We start from the raw sequence: 26,610 nt of genomic DNA, 5'->3' as shown, positions 1-26,610 counted from the left end.
ATTGATACAGCAATCACTTAAACAGAATGTGCAGTTCATAACACAGGTCTCCGAGTCATTCAGCTTAGCAGTAATTGCCGGATCAAATGTTGAGTATCCCGCTCGTTTTTTATCCATTCAGGAGACAGAGTGCTATAAAGAGGCGGGTCTTTGAGTCCGTGAACAATAACTCGCTGCTCTCCATCGCGGCACTATCTGACGAAGTAGGGGACGAGGGAGGAGACTGCTAACTGCAGTCGCTGACAAGAAATTGGCTTAAAAAGGACCAACTCACTTACTTCTCCTTTAATAAAACACTGATCTGCAAGACGGATGAGCGCAAATCAAAGAGAGAGAGTTGGTTTTGTGGGCTCATGGGGGCAGGCGGCCTGTCCTCCTATACCCTAAACATTAGTCTCCTCTCCTTTCAGGGGATATGACGTGCGACACTGCGCCATCTCCTCCAGACACAGATCCTCGGTGGCGGTGCTGACGCGGTTGGCGGCGGCGCCTCGTTGTGGCAGGAAGCAGAGCTGCAGGGCGTGCCTGCTCTTGGCTGCGTGCCGGCCTTTCCCTGTGCCGTTGCTATAGGACACGACCAGCCGGCGGTTCTCCTCGGGCGCGGCAGAGCCGGGTTCTCTGTGGGGGCGGGGAGAGTCTCCGGGGCCGGGGTCACTGCCCGTGTTGTCCTCCTCATGGTGGTGGAGGTCGGGCGGGTTGGCGTTGGCGATGCTGCTGCTCTTGATGTGCGGTGTGTGGCTGTGCGTGTGACGGTACTCCTCGTCAATGTCCTTACCCAGCTTCCACCTCTTCCACTTCTTCAGCATCTCCGACTGCACCTGAAAGGGGGGATGATACGGCACGGCAGAGGGAGACAGAGAGAGAGTTCAGATAGAGGAGAGAGGGACAGCACATGAAGATTTGCGAGGAAGATTAAATAAGACCCAGATCACTTAATTTTGAGCGCTAGACGGACGTCTCTTGCCAAAAACTACATTTAAAGGTTTAAAGATAAGCAGAGGGATGATGTGGTGTCTGTTCCACTTTGTAAGGCTAGAGAAAATAAATAAAGTAGAACTTGAACACAGACAGAGCTTTTAGAGAGATAGAGAGACCGACAAAGACTTGCAACAGGAACACTTCTGATGAAAACATTTCTCATGTATTCTCTCTTCAAAGGGAAAGGAAGGAACCGCAGCAGTGGCAGGGATTAAATAAAGGTGGTTGCTCGACATAAAAGCATATCTGTCTCACCTCTTTGTTGACAAAGCAGTAGAGGATGGCAACCAGCAGGCCCTGAAACAGAAGGTGGAGTTTTAACACTTCAGTCATGTCAGATAAGGAAAAAGGAAATAATGTAACTCAGTTTGTCTTATTGTTTAAGGAAGTGGGGTGGGATTGAACAAGTTTTTACTTCTTCCCACCCCTTTTCAAATATGTTGTGGCATTTTTTATAGAGTGCTTGGCGGCCTTATCAGTGCAGGAGTCATTAGTGCTGACTCCTGTTGATGCATTTTTAATATTGTATTGTTGTTGCATATTTGAAATAAATCATTCATTCATTCATTCATTTGTATACACCTGTAAGCCATAGCAGACAATACTTTGAGGTATACTTTGTATGGTCCATGTATTGTAAGCCCAGCAATTCTACTCCTTTTCAAGTCTAGTTTAAAGGCACCTTATGGAGTTTTTGACCACCTGTACAGCAAACAATAAAGCCATTTTTATCATGAGTGGGTCCCTCTTTGTTTTTTAATTTTACACCATCCCACCGCTCTACAGGTATGTCTTGGCCGTAATGTTCCAGAAAAAGGTAAGCCAGTCAACCAATTTAACCATAGTTGGTTAACCATAGTTAACCGATTTTTTTTTCAGTCATTGACTGAATTTTTTTTTACAATAGAAACTTGAATGCAGCTAATTACATTGAATAGTGGCCTCCGCTGTCATAGCAGAAAACAAACCATTCATCTGCTTCGTGTGGTGTTGACATGAAAAGTGCCCGAACTGTCGGTGTCACTGTTCATCTTTTCTCTATGTGCCACATAACAAGGCATAATCTATCAGTGTGATTTGTGTTTTAACTATTAAAACATGAAAATGAACGAATGAAAATGAAACGCTATTAAATATGTCTTATTGTTGTTTAAAAATTCAAATCTAATTACGGGCACTAATAGATTATGATGGAATTTTTACGACGCTGTCCATCAAATTGACTGACAGGAAAGTCTAACGCAACATCTGTTATACAGGTTTAAACTGAAAAACACTTAACAAAAAAAAACATGATGCATTTGTGCTGAGTAACACTAAATGTTAACAGAAATTTGGTTTCGGGTAAATACCAAAGGGCAATTTTAAATACTAACTCTATACTCATCCTTTATACTTTACCCTTAAAGAGAGACGTGACGCACATTGGCACATTTTTATTTACAAAGCCTTGACCGGGAAGCTTCCTCGTTATTTAACAGAAATGCTGCAAATCTCAGATGGGCTTTATCAGACCCGCTCCACTGACATGCTTATGCTTTATGTCCCACAAGCCCGGTCTGAGCTGGGAAAGACAGCTTTTAGCTTCAGTGCCCCCGACTCCTGGAACAATTTACAGCAACAAATTAAACTAAATACCTTCATATCCTTTAACCAATTTAAACAAACTATCTTAAATCTGCCAAACTCTACCTGTAACTGTTTTAATTAGGCTATATTGTACTTTCACCCATTTAATTTTAATTGCTGCCACTCTTCACCACTGTGTAAATGTTTCAATTGGTTTTGTTGTTGTGTATTTGATGTATTTGCATTGAATATTTTGTATGTATTGTTGTTTTTCCTTTGAATTTGTTTTGAACTCGACTTCATTGTAAATGAGGGTCAGCCCTCAATTGGTCTCTCGAGGATAAATAAAAGTTAAATGAAAAAAAATGAAAATGAAAATACATTTGTACAGCGGTTTCCTCCATGGCCTTGTATGACTCTCACATTTTGAAAGTGCTGGAACTTTGCTTTCACACTGAGCAGATGACTGCACTGCGTCTTATAAATGTATCAAAAATGAATGCTCAGTGCTCTAAAAATGCAACAAATGTGTGGGGACTTAACGTAAACTTCATAAAAAATAGCAGCATGGCAAGTTTATTTACGATTTTTAAGGTGTCTGAGAGAAACAACAGGCTCAAAAATGATCTTGTAAGAAAGAAACACAGAGAAAAGCTCTGATGTTCAAATATTTCAGGGTTGAAGTGGGAGTACGTAAAATTGATCAACCCTGCGTTCCAATACCCATACTTACCTACTTTTTAGTATGCCAGAAAAAGATTTAGGATGTCCAAATACATGCACGTCAATTGTAGTATGCTGAAAATACATAAATGCCCCACTAACTCCAATAGCATTTAGGAGTATTCGTCTTTATTCTTGACATTTATCGACATAATGAAAAAGAGATCTTCCTTATCTAATTTGTTTTCCTCCTGTTGCCCTAAAACTCTTCTGTACTTTAGTATGTGGTGTAGTAAAAGGAAAAAGTATGTGATTTGGAACGCAGGGCAAGTGAATGTGAGTTCTGACCTGGAAGGAGCTGAAGAGCAGGTCACAGAAGAGGCGTATGAGGCGCAGCATGGAGCCCTTTGGGACCGACTCATCGATGACAAAGGTGAAGAGGATGGCGTGAATCCCAAGCAGGGGGATGAGGGTCAGGGTGGACTTTGCTAATCTGGACCAGAGGAGGGCAAAGGGACATGGGGATCATCTGTGTAATAATCTGACACATTTTGTTATAATAATAATCTTTATTAAGGACTCAGATGGTCCACTCAAATCCAACATACACACACACATGTAATAAACAGCCTGAACACAATTTGTAATACATTACAACGCATTCTGTAATAAATAATTGCATAATAATTCAAAAAAGAAAGTGAAACCCCCGCATTTTGTAACTACCACAATATGTACTAGTTTATTACAAATTGCATTCGAACTGTATATTAAAGCTTAAAATTAGTTAATGTAATGTATTTCATATTTTATTTATTTTTTTAAAGATATTTTTTGGCATTTTTCATGCTTTATTGATAGTGTGAAGAGACAGAGGTGAAATGGGGCAGAGAGGGGTGTGACATGCATAGAACGGGGGGGGGGGACGGACGCCCTGCCAAATGAGCTAAGGGCGCCCCGTAATGTATTACATTTTGACATTTTATCACATAATGCGTTGCTACACACCTGAAGAAAATACAGTATTTTATAATCATGAAACATTATGATGCACAAACATTTAACAGTAGAAATATGTAATATTTGATTATGGTTCAGCACCATATCTAGTTCAGAAGCGAAACGCAAGGTCAAAAAATTTTAAATCCTCAAATTTTAAAGCAGCTACAATCAGAGTTCCTTAATTAACAAAGGATCATATGACTACTGGTATGTTCTATCTCTGAGGAGCCTCTGAGCATCTTTCATTCATTGTTTTCAGTCTACAACCTTTTCATTTATTTACCCTCTTGCCACCCTCTTAAGTGTCTTGTGTGCCGCCACCTGCCTAGCAAATACACCCAGTCACTATTCATTTTTTCTTTCAATCGAGAAAAGGTTCTCTCACCTGAACTTGTAGTCAGTGTATCTCATCTGGTGAGCTCGGAGTTTAGACATCAGGATTTTGATAATGCGGATGAATATGAAGAAGTTGATCTGAAATAAGAAGAGAAGGGGTAGATACATCACGGCAGACTGTAATGTGAAAGACGGTTTTTATGTTGAGTTGTGCGTATGACATAATGGGTAAGAGAGACACCTATAACATAGCTCTAGTATTTCTGGGCTCTGTCTGATGTGAGGCAACACACACACACACACACACACACACACAATGTGATCCAGTGCAGAACCCTCTCTGATGACAGATAACATTAATTATCACAGAACTTAATAAATAAGCGCTCCAAGTTCGGTTATGTATGTGTTGTTGACAGTGCCACACAAACACAGTCTATTTTGGTGTGTGTGTGTGTGTGTGTGTGTGTGTGTGTGTGTGTGTGTGTGTGTGTGTGTGTGTGTGTGTGTGTGTGTGTGCGTGCGTGTGTGCGAGACCAACCCAGGACCGACTGCCACGCAGAGTGTTGTACGGTCAGTTAAGTCATGGCCAACGCTCAGCTGGGGGGCAGAAGAAGCGCTACAAGGACCAGATGAAGACCACATTGAAGAAATGTAACATCAACCCTGATGACCGGAAGTTACTGCTGCTGACCGCACCACATGGCGGCAGGTGTGTAAGGAGGGGACCCTAGGGCTGGAGGAGGACAGGACAGCCAGGACACAGCAGAGGAGGGACAGGAGGAAAGCTCCTGTGGAGCCCTCGGTGTCTACTGACACATTTACATTTCCTACTTCAGAGGTTATGTAGGTCTAGGATTGGGATGTATAGCCACATTAAATATCATAGATAGATGTGGAACAATTGGAATGGGTACTATGGGCATTGTCACTACCTGGAGCTTGCTTGTACGGGGCCTGGGTCTGTTGACGGTGGCTGTGCTGTTTGGGCTGTGGTAGCCATGTATTAGGATAGGGAACAAGTAAGTAAGTGAGAAAATATGTTTTTGTTTATTTAAAATGTTTACAAAAAGGTGGACGTCACCATCAAAATTGATGGACAATCAAGAGAGAGAGATAGAATGTGTGTGTGTGTATGTGTGTGTGTGTGTGTGTGTGCGTGTGTGTGTGAACTATATGGAATGTCTGTTGATAACACACTTTTCCACAGAGCGAATATATAAAGTACGACTGGCCATGTACAGGCTTATGAATATTTCGGATGGATGGATGGATGGATGGATGGATGGATGGATGGATGGATGGATGGATGGATGGATGGATGGATGGATGGATGGATGGATGGATGGATGGATGGATGGATGGATGGATGGATGGATGGATGGATGGATGGATGGATGGATGGATGGATGGATGGATGGATAGATAGATAGATAGATAGATAGATAGATAGATAGATAGATAGATAGATAGATAGATAGATAGATAGATAGATAGATAGATAGATAGATAGATAGATAGATAGATAGATAGATAGAATGTATATCGAAATGTCTTCAGGTTCGATTCTCACATAATAATAATAATGAAGCTATTACCGTCTTTCTCTATTATCTTTTATCTAACTATTATCTAGAAATACGTTTGTTTGTCTTTGTTTATTTTTCCTAGGGAGTACTGGATAGTTTGTTCCCCTCAGGCCTCAAACGATTATTCAAATAAAACAAGAAAAAATGATTTCAGGAACAGTCATTGACTCTAGAGAGGTGGAATGAGAGCAGACATTTACAGTAATTAAGAACTGTGCTGTTACTTTTTGAATGACTAATCAGAATTGAGAGCTAACAGCATGTTGGGGGTGCATGAATAACATTAGCAGGCGTTTATTTGCTATTTATTATGTGCCTTCCAAACCATATTTTATGGGTACAATGAGTAGTAGAACGGAGCAATCTCAATGTGTGGATTTTGGTGACTTAGACCAGGATCCCATAATAGAGGGTGATGATGACACACACTAGCATTGACTAATGGCAAACAACTAACACCACAGGGCCTTTTCATCAGGTAAATCGAATAAAGATAAAGTACTGGCCTCTTTTGGTTCAGTCTGTGTTTCAAGGACTTTGGAGAAACATGCTGCTTGGATAAAGGATTGAGGGTTTGGAATAAGTTTAGTTTTAGTTTATTTGTTTATTTATCAGGGACCATGTACAAAATAACATTAATCTCACAGAGAAAAGATGCATTGTACCAGAATACAGCAGTTTGCTCATTTCCATCTGCAGTCCCGCAGGTCAACACAGAAAACAATTTACAATATACAGTATATATATATATATAGGGGAGAACGGGGGAATCTGAGGCATCGGGTAATGTGTATCTAGGCAACGGAAAACATTTGTGGTCATGTGAGATTTTTTCAAGCCCCTCTCATTTCCCCATGGCCCTGAAAGAGAGGACCTCATGGTGCTGTGGTAAGCATGTTTTTTTTCACCAAAATAGGTATTTTGCATGTAAAAGTAAATGTTCTTGCTGTCAACTTAATCAACTGTTGTGCCAAAGCAAATGTATTCACGTAGAAAAACTTCTATCATACGTGTTGATGAACTACCAACATATGAAACCATGTGATGCTGATAACTGAAGATTAGCCTGAAATGCTAAGAGAGGTAGTTTTTTCTCAAATTGTGGTGGTGGGGGAAAGTGAGCCAAATGCTGTGGGGGAAAGTGGGCCAAATGCTGTCTCACTTTCCCCCACCATAAGGCACAAGTTAAGTTTAGTCTTAAACATATTTTAATGTAATATTACATGACATATGTTTTATTTTAATGTCATACACATTGTAGAAAAGCCATCATGCCAAGGAAATACACCAGGAAGACGACTTGGGGCAACCACACGGAAAGAGCACCTTCTCATCTTTCCCTGTAACCTTCAGGGCTGGAATGTAGAGTAGGCCTAGTTGTAGAGTATGACAGGCTGATGTTATAATCCCGTTGGGTCTTCTCCTGTGTTCTGAGTCCCAGGCTGTTCTCGCTGGTTCTGATTTTCCTATGCTTTGACCCCCAGACACTAGCTGGCTCTAAGGGTCCTGTGTTCTGACCCCCAGACTGTGTTCTAATCTAACTGGTTCTATCTTCCATTTGAATCTTATTAAAACCTTTTGAATTATAATGGGCCGGTTTCACAGACATGGATTAAGCCTAGTTCTGGACTAAATTGTACTTTCAATGGACAATCTCCATTCAAAATTCCATTTAGTCCAAGACTAGGCTTAATCCATGTCTGTGAAACCGGCCCAATATGTTGTATTTGATTTTGTATTTTGTTCAGAGTTACTTTCAAGTGTTTAGAAAATTTGCTTTGCTTAATTGACCAAACCCCATCATTATTTTACTAGTCCGACATTAGTTCTGGAATGTGTGGCTAGCTTTCAGGATTCTTACGGTTACAATATGTGTTGTTATGGTAGTTTCAGAGTGGAAAAAGTAAGTGGATCAGTTTACTCCACAGCTGGGGTAAAGTGAGCCACATCACACATTTTTTTAAAACAATTATATTTTCACTGCCCTTTGTCTTGAAAAAATTCTGCTAATGCCCATTTCTAGGAAACATCCTGAATTAATGGGAAATGTGTAAATTTGAGTGATATATCATTTTAGCTCGCTTAGAGGGGAGCAAATGTAAAAAGTGGCTCAGATTACCCCGTTCTCCCCTATATGTATATATACATATCACATCACTATATGGCACACATGAAATCACCACCTCAAAATTACATTGAGATAAAACTATCATTAAAACGAGGTCGAACCATCTAGCTGCGAAGACCGTTTTGTGTGCACTCCTCTGGTTACAGTTATTTCAATATTTTTTGGGGGGATACATGGTTATTCACCTGAGTCATTAAAATTTTTGGTTCACAAAATCGCAAGGAAATAACATTTCTGATAACACCTAGTAGGGGAGAACGGGGTAATCTGAGACACTTTTTACATTTGCGCCCCTCTAAGCGAGCTAAAATGATTTATCACTCAAATTTACACATTTCCCATTAATTCAGGATGTTTCATAGAAATGGGCATTAGCAGATTTTTTTCAAGACAAAGGGCAGTGAAAATATGATTGTTTTAAAAAAAAGTTGTCATGTGTCTCACTTTACCCCAGCTGTGGGGTAAACTGAGACAGACCAGAAAAATCAAGGGGGTAAACTGAACCACCTACTTTGTACACTCTGAAACTACCATAACAACACAAATTGTAACAGTTAGAATCCTGACAGCTAGCTTGACAGAATCATGGGGTTTGGTCAATTAAGCAAAACATTTTTCTAAACACTTGAAAGTAACTCTGATCAAATACAACATATAATTCATATTCAATAATTAACATTCAAATGACAGACAGAACCAGTTAGATTAAAACACAGGTTGCGTTCCGAATCGCATACTCTTTCTTTTTTCTATTCTACATACTACATTCGACGATAAAAAGAATCTAGTTAGGATGCAGTAGACATACTATTGGGACATACTTTTCTCTCTTATTTCATCATAACATTGCGCCTTGATCTTGCCTCTTGCTTTTATATCCGTCGCATCCCCGTTTGTTTTCATAACATGGACCTATAGGCTTCGTCGATGTTACGTCACTTCATGTGCGCACTGGATTGTGGGTCAGAATCGCCCAAATAGGATGCACTTTTCAACACTAACAATCTTGGCCGCATGAAGTAGACCATCCGGGTATTCTAACCATCCTAAATCTGGCCACAAGAATCGGGACATCCTAAATCTTTTTTCTACATACTATATAGTATGCGATTCGGAACGCAACCACAGTCTGGGGGTCAGAACACAGGACCCTTACAGCCAGCTAGTGTCTGGGGGTCAGAGCAAAGGACAGTCAGAACCAAAACAGCTGTAGTTTTCCATCTTTTGAGTCTTTGATTAATATTGTTCTGCATTTGTTTTATTGGGATCATTCATTGAATAAAGACATATTTCTTAGAGTCTATTGATGTTAAAGGTCACTCTCCTGTCCCCCACATACATACGTGCCAAACCATGCCCTTGCTGACACCCCTTCAACCATAAACCCCCACCTCCAGCCCACATTGTCTTTTGTCTTTTCAAACTAGTCTCCTTGCTACCTCAAATATAATGGATTCATTAAAATAGGGCACAGACACTGTCTCACTTTACCCCACAGCATTTGTCTCACTTTACCCCACTGCCACAATATGAGAAAAAACTTTCTCTCTCACGTTTCAGGTTAATCTTCAGTTATCATCATCACATGGTTTCATATGTAAGTAGTTCATCAACATGTGTGATAGAAGTTTTTCTACCTGAATCAATTTGATTAGGCACAACAATCGATTAAGTTGACAGCAAGAAAATTTACTTTTACATGCAAAAAATAAATTTTTGTGAAAAAAAACATGCTTACAACATCACCATGAGGTCCTCTCTTTCATGGCCAAGGGGAAATGAGAGGGGCTTGAAAACATGTATCTCACATGACCAAAAATGTGTTCGGTGTCCTAGATACAGGGGGTGTCTCATATTACCCGATGCCTCACATTCCCCTGTCCTCCCCTACAAACAAAAGCAAAAAAACAGATACACTTTCTACATGCTCGAAAGGGGGTAGGAGGAAGTAAAAAACTTATCTAGTCCTACCCCTTAACAGATCAATTTGGCTTGGATAGATTATGTTATTAGCATGTCAGTATAATAAAAAGCTATAATAATGCATATATACATGAATACCGAATCATTTTGTATATATATACAGTGTATATATATATATATATATATATATATATAGATATATATAGATATATACACACACATACATACATACCTACATACATCCACAAATAATCAATATAATCACATACAAATATTATAAACAATTATATATATATATATATATATATATATATATATATATATATACTATAAACAATTTATATTACATTATAAATACCCATACATGTATATTGTAAGTTACTATACATATATAAATATTACAAATATAAATACAAATACCATGTATGTTACAAAACTACAGTCTACATATGTCCATGTTAGAAAGGCTTTTCTAAATTTCTGTACTTTGTGAAGATGATGTCTTTATATTTGTTTTTGAACTGTCTTATGTTTTGGCTTTTCTGTACTTCCACACTTTAACTCCGTAGATGCTGATACAAAAGCTCTTTTTCGTTGTGCGTGTGTGGTGGACCTTGAAGTTCAGCTGTCCCCTGAACGTCCCTCCCTTTCAGAAAACATTGCCTGTATGTTTTTTGGTAGCACATCATTTCTGGCTTTGAAGATTGTTTGGGCAGTTTTGAATTCAACCAGATCAGGAAATTTGAGAGTTTTGGACTGTATGAATAGTTGATGTTCATGATAAGTTACATTATGGATTATTCTAATGGCTCGCTTCTGAAGAATATACAACGGTTGTAAAGAGCTTTTGTATGTGTTTCCCCAGATTTCTGAACAGTAATACAAAGATGGTAATATTAATGAGTTATAAAGAATATGGAGTGATTTATTATTCAGGAAGTGCTTAGCTTTGGACAGGACTGAAATGCTTCTTGATAGTTTGGTTTGTATGTGTTTTAAATGAGGTTTCCAGCAAATTCTGTCGTCAATGATTACCCCTAGAAATTTGTTTTCATATACCCTTTCTAAGTTTACACCCTCTATTTGTACCTCAATGTTTTCCGATTTTTTACAGTTTCCAAATATCATAATTTTAGTTTTATTTAGGTTTAGAGATAACTTATTTCTGTCAAACCATTTTTTTAGTCTGCTAATCTCTGCGGTCAATGTGGACAGAAGTTGCTGCAAATTTTCCCCAGAAACCAGTATATTTGTGTCATCCGCAAAAAGTATACATTTTAGAGATTTCGATACATTGCAAATATCATTGATATACAAGTTAAATAACACTGGTCCCAGCACTGACCCCTGCGGAACCCCACACACGATGTCCAAGCATTCTGACTTAAATCCATCCATCATCACAAATTGTTGCCTTCTGTCTAAATAGCTCCTCACCCAATTCAAAACTACCCCCCGGATCCCATATTGTTCTAGTTTTGTAATTAATATATTGTGATTTATAGTATCAAATGCTTTTTTTAAGTCTATAATGTCCCGATCGCAAATTTCTTATTGTCCGTGGAGTTAGTGATTTCTTCTGTGAGTTCTGTTAAGGCTAGTGCTGTTGACCGGTTTGCTCTGAATCCATATTGACTGTCGGTGAGTAATTTGTATTTATCTATGAATTTGCATAATCTGTCATTAAATAGTTTTTCAAGAATTTTGGAGAATTGTGGGAGCAGAGAGATTGGCCTATAATTTGTGAAGTGGTGTTTATTGCCAGTTTTGTACATCGGTATGACTTTGGCTGTTTTCATTTTATCAGGAAATTGTCCAGTTTGGAATGACAGGTTACAGATGTGTGCTAATGGTCTAGAGATACCCTTAATTACCCTTTTAACAGTTTTTATGTCAATGTCATCACAATCAATGGAAGTTTTGTTTTTGCATTTGTTTACAACATCTATATTTTCTTTCTCAAGAACAGGATTGAGGTACATTGAGCTTGTGTTTTTCTTAACAGGTGTATCATCATGAGCTAACGTATCTGTCATAGGTATTTTTTCCGCTAAATTTGGTCCAATGTTTACAAAATAATTATTAAACTGATTAACCACCTCTTCCATTTTATAATTTTTTTTATAATTTTCGCTGAAATACTGGGGGTAAGTGATATGTCTCGGGGTATCTCTAATCACATTATTTAATATGCTTTTAATATTATTTTTATTATTTTCTAATATTGTACTATAATATTATTTTTTACATATTCTGATAATACTTGTTAACTTATTTTTGTATTTCTTATATTTATTTTCTGCTTCCTTAGTTCTGTGTTTGACAAATTCTCTATATAGAGTGTGCTTCTTTTTACAAGCATTTTGTAATCCTTTTGAGATCCATGGATCATTTTTATGTTTATTTTTTCTGCTGTCTTCCCTAACTGGACACTTTTTATCATATAACTGTTTGAAGGATTTCACAAACTTATCATATGCTATATTCACATCATTTTCTTTATATATTGAGTCCCAGTCATAAGCAATCAAATTATTTTCTTATGTAATCATTGATTCCTCTGTTCTGACTCGTCTGTATTGTGGTCTGTTGTCTTTGTAGGTTTTATTGTAGTTGCAGTTATAGACTATAAATAAAGGTAAATGATCAGTGATGTCATTTATTAATAAACCGCTTATTATGTTGTTATCTAGGACATTTGTGAAAATGTTGTCAATTAACGTGGCACAGTGTGAGGTGATTCGGCTGGGTCTAGTTATTTTAGGGTACAGACTGAGACTGTATAAGGTGTTAATGAATTTGTCTATCATTCTGTGCTTGTTTGGGTTCAGAAGGTCAATATTGTAGTCTCCGCAGATAAACATGGTTTTATGGTTTGTTTTTGTACATTTTTCTTCAACCCAGTTAATGAAATAATCTATATTGGAGCCTGGAGTTCTGTACAGGCAACTCACAGTGATGTTTTTCTTGTTTTCTACTACCTTGTAGGTGAGATTTGTATCTACAAACAAAGCCACACCACCTCCATTCTTGCTTTCTCTGTTTTTACAAATCATTTCATACCCTTTGAGTTCAAAGTCCATGCCCCTTTCATTGTTAATCCAGGTTTCTGAAATGGCAATAATGTTGAATGGCTGGGAGAATTGTCCGAGGTAATACTTTATGTTGTGAAAATTGGCATACAGGCTTCTGCTATTGAAATGAATGATTGAAAGTTTATGACTGGTCTTGATGGTATTATTGAATTGTTCTTCATTGTAGTAGTGGCAGTCATTGTTTATGCTGTGAAAGAAATTAGTCTCAGGATCTATATCATTTTCAATGTCATGTGCGTGATAGTTACTGTGTTGAAAGGTCCGTAGTTCCACATCCTCATAATCAGCAATCCTTTGTGATAAATCATTCTGTCCGGGATATGTGTGAGTTGTGTTTGTCATCAGAGTGCATTTAACGTACCTGGTTTGTAGATTATGTGCGTATCTGGATTATGCCTGGGATGAGTGTGTTATTTAAACATCTCTTGGTGGATTCGGTGTACTGGTACGGGGGTGGATAACCAGCTTGTCGTGGCGTAAGTAGGCTATATCCCCCCTCTCTCTTGCAGCTCTTAGCTCTGGCATCAGCTCTTTCCTTTTTTGCCTCACAGATTCTGTGAAATCTTCATTTATGTAGATTCTGGTTCTTTTGAGTGCCTTAGTGCGCTGTAGGATGGATGTTCTGTCCTTGTGTCGGAGGAATTTCACCACGATCGGCCTTGGTCGTTCACCTCCAGGTTTCCCTGTGCGATGAGCCCTCTCCACCTCCACGTCCTGCTGCAGCTGCAGCTTCTCAGCCAGCACCTTCTTCACCTTTTCCTCTGTCTCTGCCCAGGTCTCTCCTGGTGATTCAGCGATGCCATCTATCACCAGGTTGTTACGTCTGGACTGTCCCTCAAGGTACTCCATCTTGTCCGTGGCAACCAGCAGACTCTCACACATTTTGTACAGGTCTGTCTGGGTCGCGCTGCAGCGCTCGGTTTGTTGCGCGTTGGAATTCTTTATGTCATCTACCTCTTTCTGCGTATACTGCAGGCTGTTTTTTTTTTTTGTTTTTTTTTAAGATATTTTTTGGCATTTTTATGCTGTATTGATAGTGCAGAGAGACAGAGGTGAAATGGGGCAGAGAGGGGAGTGACATGCAGAGAACGACCGCGGGCGGGAATCGAACCCGGGTCTGCTGCTTGGCCCGGCCCGGGAGGGGGACGCCTTACCGACTGAGCTAAAGGCGCCCCCCTGCAGGCTGGTTTTAATGTCATGTAATTCCCTTGATAGCGCATCTAAGCGTGTATTGGTTGTGCCCATTATATCTTTCACAAAGCCTCTGAAGTTGTCACTTTGTTGCTTTATCAGCGCCATAAACATTTCTTTCTGTTGGAGAAGTAACTCGCTCACCTGGGAAAGGGGTACGTACTCCTCTTCCACTTTCGCCTCCGCCTTTGACCCTTTGGGTGGCATTCTGATTTGTTTTGGTTTGTTTTGGTTCACCTGCTCAGGTACCGCAAGGTAGAGACTGACGTAGTCGCCGGCTGTTTGTCAACTAGCCGCCTAGCTCCGCTCTTTCTGTCCGTGTTCCGAAAATCAGCGTTATTGAACCATGCAGTGATCAAGCCCAGGGTGTCCGCGAATAGTCCGATGTCCGTAATCCAAAACCAGTAGCCAAAAAACACAGAAACAGTCCAAAACCGAGCACAAAAACACACAAACTCACTCCAACTTTCCTCCTGACGACTTCCTATTCACCTTAGCCTCCATAGAAGGTTGTGGGGTGTAGCTATTTTATTAAATAAGAGACTTAAATTCATAACGTCAGATAACAATACGGATGCAAAAGGCAGATATGTTGTTTTAACTTGTAATCTTTGCCAAACACCAGTAATCTTAGTAAATGCGTAGGCTCCTACCTGGGATGATGCATGCTCTGAAAACAACTTTCTATCTTCACCCCTGTTGTTGTACAATAATTGACTTATTTTGGAGGGGAAATTAAATAATAGGTGTACCCTTTGGTAGATAGATCAAGCCCTTGAACTTTACAACAATCTAAAAAAAAATTCTAAAACTTTCAGTGTGTTTATGCAGGAAAATGGCTGTTTTCATCCTTGGAGAGATAAAAAAAATCTTGATGCAATGGAATTCAGATTTTTCCTCAAACCTTCACAGGATCTTTTCATCGACCCGCTTTACTAACCAGCTGTTGACTCGTGACAACACGGCTACAGTCATTTCAGACTATGCAGCGTTGCTTCATGATGATTATGCTTCTGTCGCAAACAACCACCTGTTTGGAGATTTAACTCCCATGTGTCTGTGGACATTAGAAATTCTGTACATAAATGTCAGACTCAAATTATTCATTTGCAAGTTCAAACAAAACACAAGGGACTTTTGCTTCCCTTTTGTGGGTGTCACTCAAAGCCTTTCGAAGAAAATTTGCTTCACGATTCCATATTATTTGTAAGGCTGTGTCTGATGTACAAAAAAACCCGCTTCTAAACCTGATTTAAACTACGAAAAAATGCTTAATCTTCCCATCAAACTGATTTACTGACTACATCCACAGCTGGAAAAATTACTTCTTAGATCAAAGGGCTTACACTACGAATGTGGTGATAAATCTGGACGTCTTTCAACACATCAGTTGAAACGACAAGCAGCTGCCCTGCTTATCCCACAAATTAAAGACAGCTCAGGTAGCCTACAATCTTCTCCCTCCGGTAAAGCAACAGAATCCCTGGTCCTGATGGCTAACCCACATCCTTCAACAGGGCCTTTGGTGCAAAGCTTGCCCATTGAATGAATCCCAAGCGACGCTTAGCACTTTGTTCAATAAAAAGTTATTAAAGAGGAATAAAAATTGGAAACGGTAGACACTGTTTCTTTTAAGGCCTGTAAGTTTGGGATCCACCTTATCACCATATTCAGACTGCAATAGTATGTACTGCCAACCACTCTTTTGTTCAGTGTAATAGATCATGAATTTGTCACTTTTCTAAAGCCCTTTGTGTTTTCAACATTACGGTGGACTAAGATGTGAATCATGATTTTAATAATGTACTAATAGATTGCACAGTGCAAGGATATCTTAAATCGGTCAAAGCACTTTGACATAATCACATAATGTGGAGTACTCTTTGAGGAGAAATCATAATGTTAGTGATGTTACTATGATAATGGATGCTGGGAACCTGACGCAGTTGGTAAATGTCAGCTGCTGTGTGTGTGTGTGTGTGTGTGTGTGTGTGTGTGTGTGTGTGTGTGTGTGTGTGTGTGTGTGTGTGTGTGTGTGTGTGTGTGTAGAGTATGTCCTTGGGTGCGTGCGTGAGCATCTGTAGCTCGATTACATGCCAGCACACTCTGGAGTTGATTATCCTTCCTCCCATTTAGAATGACAGTATGAATGTTCAGACACACAGACAGATACGAGGAGTCTTACCAGATAGGCAAACAGTATAGGAGAACGGATGATCCACCAATAGCCCATGTTTATGTTCCTCTCCCAGCACCTGCACATGCACACACACATTTTACTTTGTAATGCAATGCTGTAATTTTCATATCTATACACTATGACAAAAATTCTCATCATCAAAGAGTTCACATCTTAACTGTCTTGTGTTTGATGTAACAATATTACGAAAAGAAACTCACTCCTCGTTCTCGTACAGATATTTCACAATGATCCAGGGCAACAAGAAGATGAGTGGTGCACCTGAGCGATACAATGTGAAAGGGAGATAAGATTTTATTAATAATATAATAAACACAATTCAAAGATTGTAACACGTTAAGCTGTTGAGGGTGTCGTCGTTACTGGATTAGTGAGGACAGTGACGTGCTCCTGGTAGATCCTCCAAACCAAAGCTTCATTGTTATATCAAACAGTAGATCAACTTACTGTATATGTTGCACTATATTCATTCTTTTAACTCCTTTATTACAGGTAAATGATTTCATTATATCAATACCAGTGATACAGCACTATAATCACTGATTTCTTACTGTGATGAGTTTGAAACCTCATTATCCCAAGACAAATATTTTTCTATTCTCTTCTCACCCGATGAAGACTTGTAAGTCCTCTGAATATGAAAGTGTTTAATGTGCTCATAAAGCATTATTATCTGTCCTGTCAGGCCACCGTGGCTCACTGACATCAATGGCACAATCTAGTTACTACTGTGGCAAGATGATGATGATTTCTAATATCCGCACAGTGGGGACATTCATAACCACAGGAAACCATGTTTGCAATCGCAGGACAACTATGTAATTGCATTTTTGAACGGCTATATAAATAGACTGTTATTTCAGAATGGCCACATGAAAGTGTAATCACAACGTGAATATTAATTTCAAAATAATGAGAAATAGCAGTCTGAAATGTTAAACCAAGGCTCCCCTGGACTTGTTAATGTTTTTCTTTATTAGGTCTCCTCTGGATTCATGCATTTTGAAAGGATATTTTATTATATTAGGGATAAGTAGATCCACAACTATTTGAAAACAATGTTTTGCACAATGTTTTTTAAATTCTTAAGTTCTGTCATTTAGCAATGAAATAGCTAGAACAACAAATCACTTTTAATTTCTACTGCTAATGTATTATACATCCCACAATCCTGACTGTTTTACACATCACAGTAAGCTTGACTAACATGAGGCCTTTAGTGGCTCCTGAGAGAGCCGTCAAGTCAAGTCACTTGAGTAAGCAAAAGTGAGCTAATGCTATTGCTTGCTATTGCTACTGAACACTTGAATATTTGACCTGGAGTACTGTTTCTTAGCTGATGTACTCACCTTGTATTGTCATTCCAGAGCCTGTCAGACCACACCTGTCCACTAGATGCCCTAATAGACTTTGTATCACTTCGCTGCCCACACAGCTGCTCTGTGTGTGCTCAATAGTCTGTGTACATACCTGTTAACCATTCCTGTACCTGATTGACTTACTGCTGCTGGTGACTGCATTTACCGTAAGCAACTGCTTGGCAGATCCTGTTTCATTCAATAAAACTGCTGCAACTCCTGCCTTATATAGGGTCAGACTCCTGTTGACCCTTCTCACTAAACCGACCGACAGGGGGGAAAAATACCACCTTTTTGTATTTCTGTAATGACCAGAGCATCATCAATGGTTCTTACCCCATCCAATGGCCAGGTAAATGTAGAAGTACTTCTTCTCGCTGAAAACGGTGATGACAAGCAGGCTGTGCAGGTAGATGCCCTCCACCAGCAGCCAATAGTTGTTGGCCATCACGCTGTACTGCATCATCACCATGGCGCCCCGACACCACATCACAGCCTGACACAAACAACACAAGGCAGATCAACGATGAGCTCAGGTCAAACCTTCTCTGAGTGCAACAAAGTTGAAAATGTTTATTTTCATCTTTAGAGGTCCACGGAGGCCACGGCTGAAAACTGCTCTGCTGCTGTTCAGCTGAGTTAAGTTGTGAGTGACACTGCAGCACAATGCAATGCTCAACATTAGCAGACAATGATTGCTGTACTGCCAATGAAATGTTTGATTCTGTCCATGTCATTGTTGCTTTGCTCACAATCTTTTACAGCAATTTAAGTTGCCAAATCACCCTAAAATAGGTGTTCAATGTCTGCTTCACCTAGGTACCAAAGCCACTATTTACCGTGCAATTTTTAATAGCGTACTGCTTCCGAATGTGGATTGATGCAGACACGGTGCAATTACCATGTTTTATGATGTTCATATTTTACTCGTTCGTATTTTCCTCCAACACAAATATATGAGCATCATCACAAGAAAAGGAACTGGAGGGACTGGAGGGAATCACTAAGCTTGCATTTTGTTTTGTTTTTCTCTTCCACTCTAAATTTCAGTTTTACAAGTAAGAGAAATGTTGAATGTCTTCCATTTCAACTAATGTTAATATATATGACTGTAGAAATATTCAAATGCACAGGCAGAAATGAAAGCTTGGTAGAATAACTCTTTCCCTTTACCAAAGACACAAACTGTCTAGATACTGTATATACGAAATTCAAAACCTAATCATTTCCCGTAATGTATGTGTGTGATGTAGCTTTTAGATTTTTGGGATATCCAAAAAGAGGTAAGACAGAAAAATGCCATAGAGAAAAATATGCAGCATCTGAATGTACACTGTGTATGTAGGTAGCTCGTTATTATTCTCTATGTCCAACTACCATTGTGGTAAGTAGTGGGATGTTTTTCTACTGAAGTGACGAGTAAGGGAGTGGAAGTTGAGGTAATGGCTCCTAAGAGTTTGTGTCTACTCTTACACAAGATCTATGCTCTACCCAACAAACAATCAAGTGGTTCTAGTAATGCTAAGCATTACTATAATAACCCTAACTTTGTCACACCGTATACACAAAACATCTAATGGAAAATGCTAAATGTTTGCGGTAACAAATTTCAGGTGTGTGTGCAGTGTGTTTGCTCTGACCGGTATGTTGACCAAAGCTTGTGTCCGTGTGTCACTGCTGCTCCTGGGGTCCAGTGTGAGGGTGAGCAGGGCGTCTTTAACCAGGATGGACACGGCCCGCAGGATGAAGGAGGCAAACAGGTTCATGTGGATGTTGTTTCTCATACAGTGGAGCTTCCTGGTGCACAAGTGACAGCGTGTGACTTTTATGATGTCACTTAGCCCACCACCCAGTGACCACTCACCCGACCAATCATTATTATAATCAAATCTTGCACTTTATATAGTTGAATGACAGCCGGACTCATACACAATAATTTCACTATGCATTGCCCTGTGCAATTGTGTATGTGACAATAAAACTAACTAACTAACTTTTATGTTGTTCAATAAACCTTTTTTTTTGCATCCCTGGAATCCTGAATATCCTTTTTATTCCTTCCTTTCTTTATCCCTCCCTGTTTTTTTGTCTAAACTTTCCCACGCTCCATGTTTCCCTCCTTCACTTTCCCCACTTTCTTTACCCCTTTCATTCATTCAGTTTTTTATTTTTATTGAATTTTTTGTATTTTATTGTTTTGCTTTGTTTAACTGACAACTGTTTTTCTGTTTTATAAATGCAGGCTATTACTTTCTTAGTCTTTCATTACTATATATTTTTTTTCAAATATTCTTGCTTTGTGATATATAATAGGTAACGTCAAGAGGGTAGGTAGATCGGCTTCATCCTACACCCTTTTCGGCCATTGTTATTTTTATTTTTTAAATTATTGATTGGTGTATTATTATGTCTTTGTGGTCATGGACCGAAATAAAATATTTATTACTTCTACTACTACTTACTTTTTATCTCTCTCTGTCCCTTCCTTCATTCATCCTTTCTTTCTTTAGCCTCCCTCCCTCCCCCCTTTCACTGCTCGTACATGTTGTACCTGAAGGTGATGAGGATTCCCAGGGCCAGTAGCAGAGCTCCGAGGGAGAGTGAGTAGCCCACTGTATACGTCATCCGTAAATGACTGAGGATGCGGCCATACTGCTGCTGCAAAAAGCCAACAGGATACAGTCAGTCCCTCCCATGCATTGCCTTCATTCACACCTGCCCCCGCCCCCGCACCCTGACACTCTAGATTAGATTTGGCACCAAAAAGATGTGGAGAGGATATTAAAGTGTATTTTTTTTAACAGATGGGAGGATTAACACGTGCTGAGTCATTTTATATCATGTCAGCCCTTCGAAGCAAATTACGATTTGTGAAAGTGGCTGTGACTGCGACTCACAATATATTCGAGCCATCTGCCACATCAAGCAGCATCAAGAGCATCAAACAATTACTTTACAAGTCTAGCCTGGTCCACACACACAAACACGCACAAACACTACTGTACGCAATTGTATACACGGACATGCACACACAAACACACTGTATTGTACTCACACACCTCACCAGGGTCGTCCTCACATTCACTGGTATTCTTTTTTGCCCATCGACCATCTTCATTGCAGACCCTGTACACCAGACCCTGCGGAACTGTTCACACAGAAAAAGCTAATGGGATTTTTAAATAAGGTGACATGTGTTCTGCGCTGTTCAGCAGTTGCTTAATGCCCTCGCAATCATTTGTTTATTTATTAATAAATATTTTCTGACATCATCTCGTGCTATTAATGTTAAGTCCAATTCAAAAGTTCAAAACTCAACATGCAATGATTTTCTTTTTCCAGAGCATTTAACCTAGCCTTTCCTCTGGCGATGCAGTTTGTTAAGTTGTTGCTGGGCAACAGGTGGTAGTTCAGTTGTTAACAACACATGACAAAGTATAGACGTTTGCATGAGCAAAAAACTTAGCAGACCTTGTGTGTACCTTGAGGTAAAGGAATCGTTAGACATTTTGTAAAATACGCTTATTCACTTCCTTGTTGATAGAATGAAAAGAGAGAACGACACCACTTATGCCTGTGATATTCACACACTAATTTAGCTGTTAGCTTAGCTTAGCACAAAGACTGGAAACAGAGGGGAACAGCTAGCTTGGCTATGTAAAAAGGAAAAATCTCTTAGTCTCTAAAGCAATTGAGCGTGAATCCCAATGTGCTTAACAACAAATGCTGCCACTGACCATATTTATATTAGTTAATATTATTGATAAATCTGCAGATTTTTTTCTTCACACTTTAAAGGTAAAGTAAGCGATTTATTTATGTTAATATATGTGTCCTATATTCATACAGTGATCACTTATATAGTGTGCTTGTTTCATAACTCCGATCTCTCAGTCACTCACTCTGCATGTAATCGGCAAATAAACTTTGCTGGGATCCCCCAACTGATATCCAATCAGAAGAGAGAACGCTACAAACAGGCACGTCTCACTGCCAGTGCACGCTGTAACAGTCGGTTTTATAACATGTAGCGCCACTAGCCTCAATGGTTGTTTGCCTGTTATTTACCTAGTGTAGCATGCAGATTCGGGAGTAGCACCCAACGTTTGCTTCTATTACACTAACTTAGCTTTCCCACTGCAGTTTAATAATGCCTCGTTTTTAACACCACAAAGGGTGGGAAGTTATTCCTGTAGAAACCAAATGTGAGGCTACTGTTTTCACTGGTTTTAAATCATCTGAGTGTTACTTTTAGCCGTTAGCGCACATGTAGCTTCGGATGTAGCACCCAACGTTTGCTTCTATTACACTAACTTAGCTTTCCCATTGGAGTTTAATAATGCCTCGTTTTTAACACCACAAAGGGTGGGAAGTTATTCCTGTAGAAATCAAACTTTGAAGCTACTGTTTTCACTGGTTTTAATCATGTCAAGTCATGTCAAACTGTTATGTCAAAGTATGGCTTCGCTCCGGGTAAACACTGTGTTCGCAGTCACGCAGTGTCTCTCTAGTATCACGAGAGCATGGCAGAGACGGTGGGAGGGCCCGGCAGAGAGGTGGGAGTGGCCAGCCAGATCGCAGGCTGCAGACACCAATATAGGTCATCCGGAGACCAGAGGAACATCAGGGTATAGAGGCTTGCTACAATAAATGATCTGAACGGGTTTTTCAGCAAACATTTAAAAAAATAAGTATTAGGGACTACTTGGACCATATAAAATTGACAACCAAGTGCATAATATGTGAGCTTTAAGACATTTTTAAAAAGGCCCATTTCAGCTTTACACATCTCAAGGAGAACACTTCCAATGCTGTGTTCATATGCTTCTAATATGCAGTCCAAATATATATTGAATTTATAATGGTAGAAAACCGGTAGAAAAAAAAACGACAGGAGAGGTGGTTGAGGTTAAGGACTGAGGCTATCTACACCTTTCTGGAGAGTGACAGTCAGCCACTTAACAGGAAATAACAAGAGACAAGCTCACTTTCACACATATGTAGAGCCTCCAACCCACCTGGAGGGCCCTGGAGGAAGCTCCTCAAGACAAGTGCACTGCCCCAGGAAACAAGTCTTAACACCAGTGTGAGGCAGCAGTTAAGTGATCGGGGACTTCTATCTGGCTTTACCACTAAAGCCACATCAAGTCTCTGAAACCACACTACGCTACATTCAAATCAGTATAGAATCCATCTAACAGACTTTTCAGATTTATTCCATCCACTGCCAGGCATTTTCCATCGACTTTACGAGATGACATTAAATCAGAGAACTTTGAGCTTCTATGCAGATGTGTTGAGCACTAGCTTTTCTGCACATAGCCCTTGGAATTAAATGTTTTTCTTTTTTATTCAGTAGGGGAGAACGGGGGAATGTGAGACATCGGGTAATGTGAGACACCCCCTGTATCTAGGCAATGGAACACATTTTTGGTCACGTGAGATATATGTTTTAAAGCCCCTCTCATTTCCCATTGGCCATGAAAGAGAGGACCTCATGGTGATGTTGTAAGCGTGTTTTCTTCACAAAAATGTATTTTTGCATGTAAAAGTACATTTTCTTTCTGTCAACTTAATCGATTGTTGTGCCAAAGCAAATTGATTCAGGAAGAAAAACTTATATCATACATGTTGATGAACTACCAACATATGAAACCATGTGATGATGATAACTGAAGATTAGCCTGATTTGCTGAGAGAGGTAGTTTTTTCTCAAATTGTGGCAGTGGGGTAAAGTGAGACAAATGCTGTGGGGTGAAGTGAGACAGTGTCTGTGCCCTCTTTTAATGAATCCATTATATTTGAGTTAGCAAGGAGACTAGTTTGAATAAGACAAAAGACAATGTGGGCTGGAGGTGGGGGTTGATGGTTGAAGGGGTGTCAGCAAGGGCATGGTTTGTATGTGGGGGACAGGAGAGTGACCTTTAACATCAATAGACTTTAAGTAATATGTCTTTATTCAATGAATGATCCCAATAAAACAAATGCAGAACAATATTAATCAAAGACTCAAAAGATGGAAAATTACAGCTGGGTCTAGTCCTGTGTCCTGAGTCCCAGGCGGTTCTAGCTGGCTCTGATTGTTATTTGCTCTGACCCCCAGACACTAGCTGGCTCTAAGGGTCCTGTGTTCTGAACCCCAGACTGTGTTTTAATCTAACTGGTTCTATCTGTCATTTGAATGTAAATTATTGAATATGAATTATATGTTGTATTTGATCAGAGTTACTTTCAAGTGTTTAGAAACTTTTTTTGCTTAATTGACCAAACCCCATGATTCTGTTACTAGTCCGACATTAGTTTTGGAATATTTGGTTTTCAAGCTAGTTGTCAGGATTCTAGCTCTTACAACATGTGTTGTTATGGTAGTTTCAGAGTGGAAAAAGTAAGTGTATCAGTTTACCCCCTTGATTTCTCTGGTCTGTCTCAGTTTACCCCACAGCTGGGGTAAAGTGAGACACAAGACAACTGTTTTTAAAACAATCATATTTTCACTGCCCTTTCTCTTGAATATATTCTGCTAATGCCCATTTCTAGGAAACATTCTGAATTAATGGGAAATGTGTCAATTTGACTGATAAATCATTTTAGCTCGCTTAGAGGGGCGCACATGTAAAAAGTGTCTCACATTACCCAGTTCTCCCCTACATCCTGGTCATTTCTATGAAAAGTTTCTATCGTGTCCCTGTCCACAGCTTGTCTGTGTGTTTTCTATTGGCCTATGTTTTGGTGCCACAGAGGAATGAATTCCCACCAAGAAAAAATAATGTGAGTGCACACGTACTCACGCACACACACACACACACACACACACACACACACACACACACACACACACACACACACACACACACACACACACACAGAGACAGACCTTTGTGGTGCCATGGCAGAAACCATGGGCAGGAGACATTGATAGTGGATCCTGGCAGTCCATCGGGCCAGCAAGCGTACAGGTCAAAAGTCCTGTTACACACCAGCCCTGCAGTGGAGAGCAGAGTGGAGAGTCAAATCTGTTCTTTAGGATTCCTTCATTACTGCTTCTAGCTTAGCCACGAGCTAATGCTGTGTGGAGAGGTTCCCCTCACCTGTGGCAGCAGGCGTGGTGTTGAAGTAGTCCAGGCACTGGTTTCTGTAGCTGCTCCACTTCTCCTTCACAAGCTCCAGGGAGTTTGTAGCAGAGACCTGCAGGGGCAAAAACAAACTTTCTTGAAACACTCCCTATGTTACAAATCGCATACTCTTTCTTTTTTCTATTCTACATACCACATCTGCCCATAGAGAGAATCTAGTTAGGATGCAGTAGGCTTGGGACCTACTTTGACTTATTTATTTCATCATAACATTGCGCCCTGATCTTGCCTCTTGCTTTTATATCTGTGGCATCCCTGTTTGGTTTCATATGGAGTCTCACTTCCGGAATCGGAATCGGCCAAATAGCAGGCTGTTTTCAAACCTAAAAATCTCGGACGGATGTAGTAAACATCCGGGTATTTCTAACCATACTAAATCTGGCCACAAGAATCGGGACATACTGAATCTTTTTTCTACCATAGCCTACTAAATAGTAGAAAGTATGGGTATTGGAACGCAGCCTGGATGTCAACGTTTCGGCAATGTCACCACAGCCTTTTCCCATGATTAAATTCTTGCTTGTAATGTATAGACTCTATGTAACCAGCTGAGAGAGTGGTCAAAAAGAGAGAAAAAGGCTGTGGGTCCTTTGTACCTTTGTGCAGCTGCAGAGCGTAAGGAAGGCCAAGAGGAGACACACCTGGGACATCCCACTGATGCTGGGAGGAGGGGGGGTCGGTGGGGACCAGAATGAAGGAGAGGCAGACACATCAGGCGGTCTCGGCCCTATCTCACCCCCTACACACACACACAATATGTAGAGGCATGTTAGTTGTGTGTGTGTGACACATTGAAATAATGACGATATTGAGAATTGATAAAGGACCAAGCAACAATCACTGATATAAACTGCTTGCTTCTCTTGACATGCATTTACACACATATCCAGACTAAGTCTCGGATGCAGCTCCACAAAGCCAGTTTCTCATGAACACAGACCTACAGGACAAGGTTTATGAGGGAGGTCATCCAATTGGTTTCATAGATAGATAGATAGATAGATAGATAGATAGATAGATAGATAGATAGATAGATAGATAGATAGATAGATAGATAGATAGATAGATAGATAGATAGATAGATAGATAGATAGATAGATAGATAGAGCGTATGGGATACCTCAACTGAAGTGAACAACACGCAGTTGGGGCTGTCTGTCATGCGATAAAAACAGGGCTTTTTTTGTTGTTTTTAGACATTTGTCATTTATTGCTCAATTACTGCACCAATCATGGGGGCTCAACAGCTGATTGGACATAGGGGACAGAGGGGAGGATGGTGCCATCAGGGAAAGCAGAGAATGTTCACACTGCAACACTTCCAACAGGCATGTATGTGATGTACGTGCGTTGACTGTCATAGCAGGTGAATTTCCTACACCATCAGTTGACCGTTTTCACCCACGAAGTTGGAGAACCAAACGAAATCTGAAACGTTTCTGCAA

At 39.8% G+C, this 26,610-nt stretch overlaps 1 protein-coding gene across 1 annotated transcript; it reads right to left on the bottom strand.

Moving 5' to 3' along the window:
• Window positions 1-383: 383 nt before the first annotated feature.
• gcgrb (glucagon receptor b) lies at window positions 384-25,815 on the bottom strand (the record flags this gene model as incomplete). Its single annotated transcript, XM_080029197.1, has 13 exons — window positions 384-818; window positions 1,234-1,275; window positions 3,559-3,703; window positions 4,598-4,686; window positions 16,660-16,729; window positions 16,875-16,935; window positions 18,369-18,528; window positions 19,673-19,829; window positions 20,584-20,690; window positions 21,092-21,180; window positions 24,907-25,014; window positions 25,121-25,217; window positions 25,762-25,815. 13 exons carry the CDS (start codon window positions 25,813-25,815, stop codon window positions 384-386), a joined length of 1,614 nt encoding a protein of 537 aa, XP_079885323.1.
• Window positions 25,816-26,610: the final 795 nt, after the last annotated feature.

The sequence above is a fragment of the Ammodytes marinus genome (assembly GCF_949987685.1).
Source record: "Ammodytes marinus genome assembly, chromosome: 6".
Lineage (NCBI taxonomy): Eukaryota > Metazoa > Chordata > Actinopteri > Uranoscopiformes > Ammodytidae > Ammodytes > Ammodytes marinus.
This window is presented reverse-complemented; position numbering and strand designations above follow the sequence as displayed.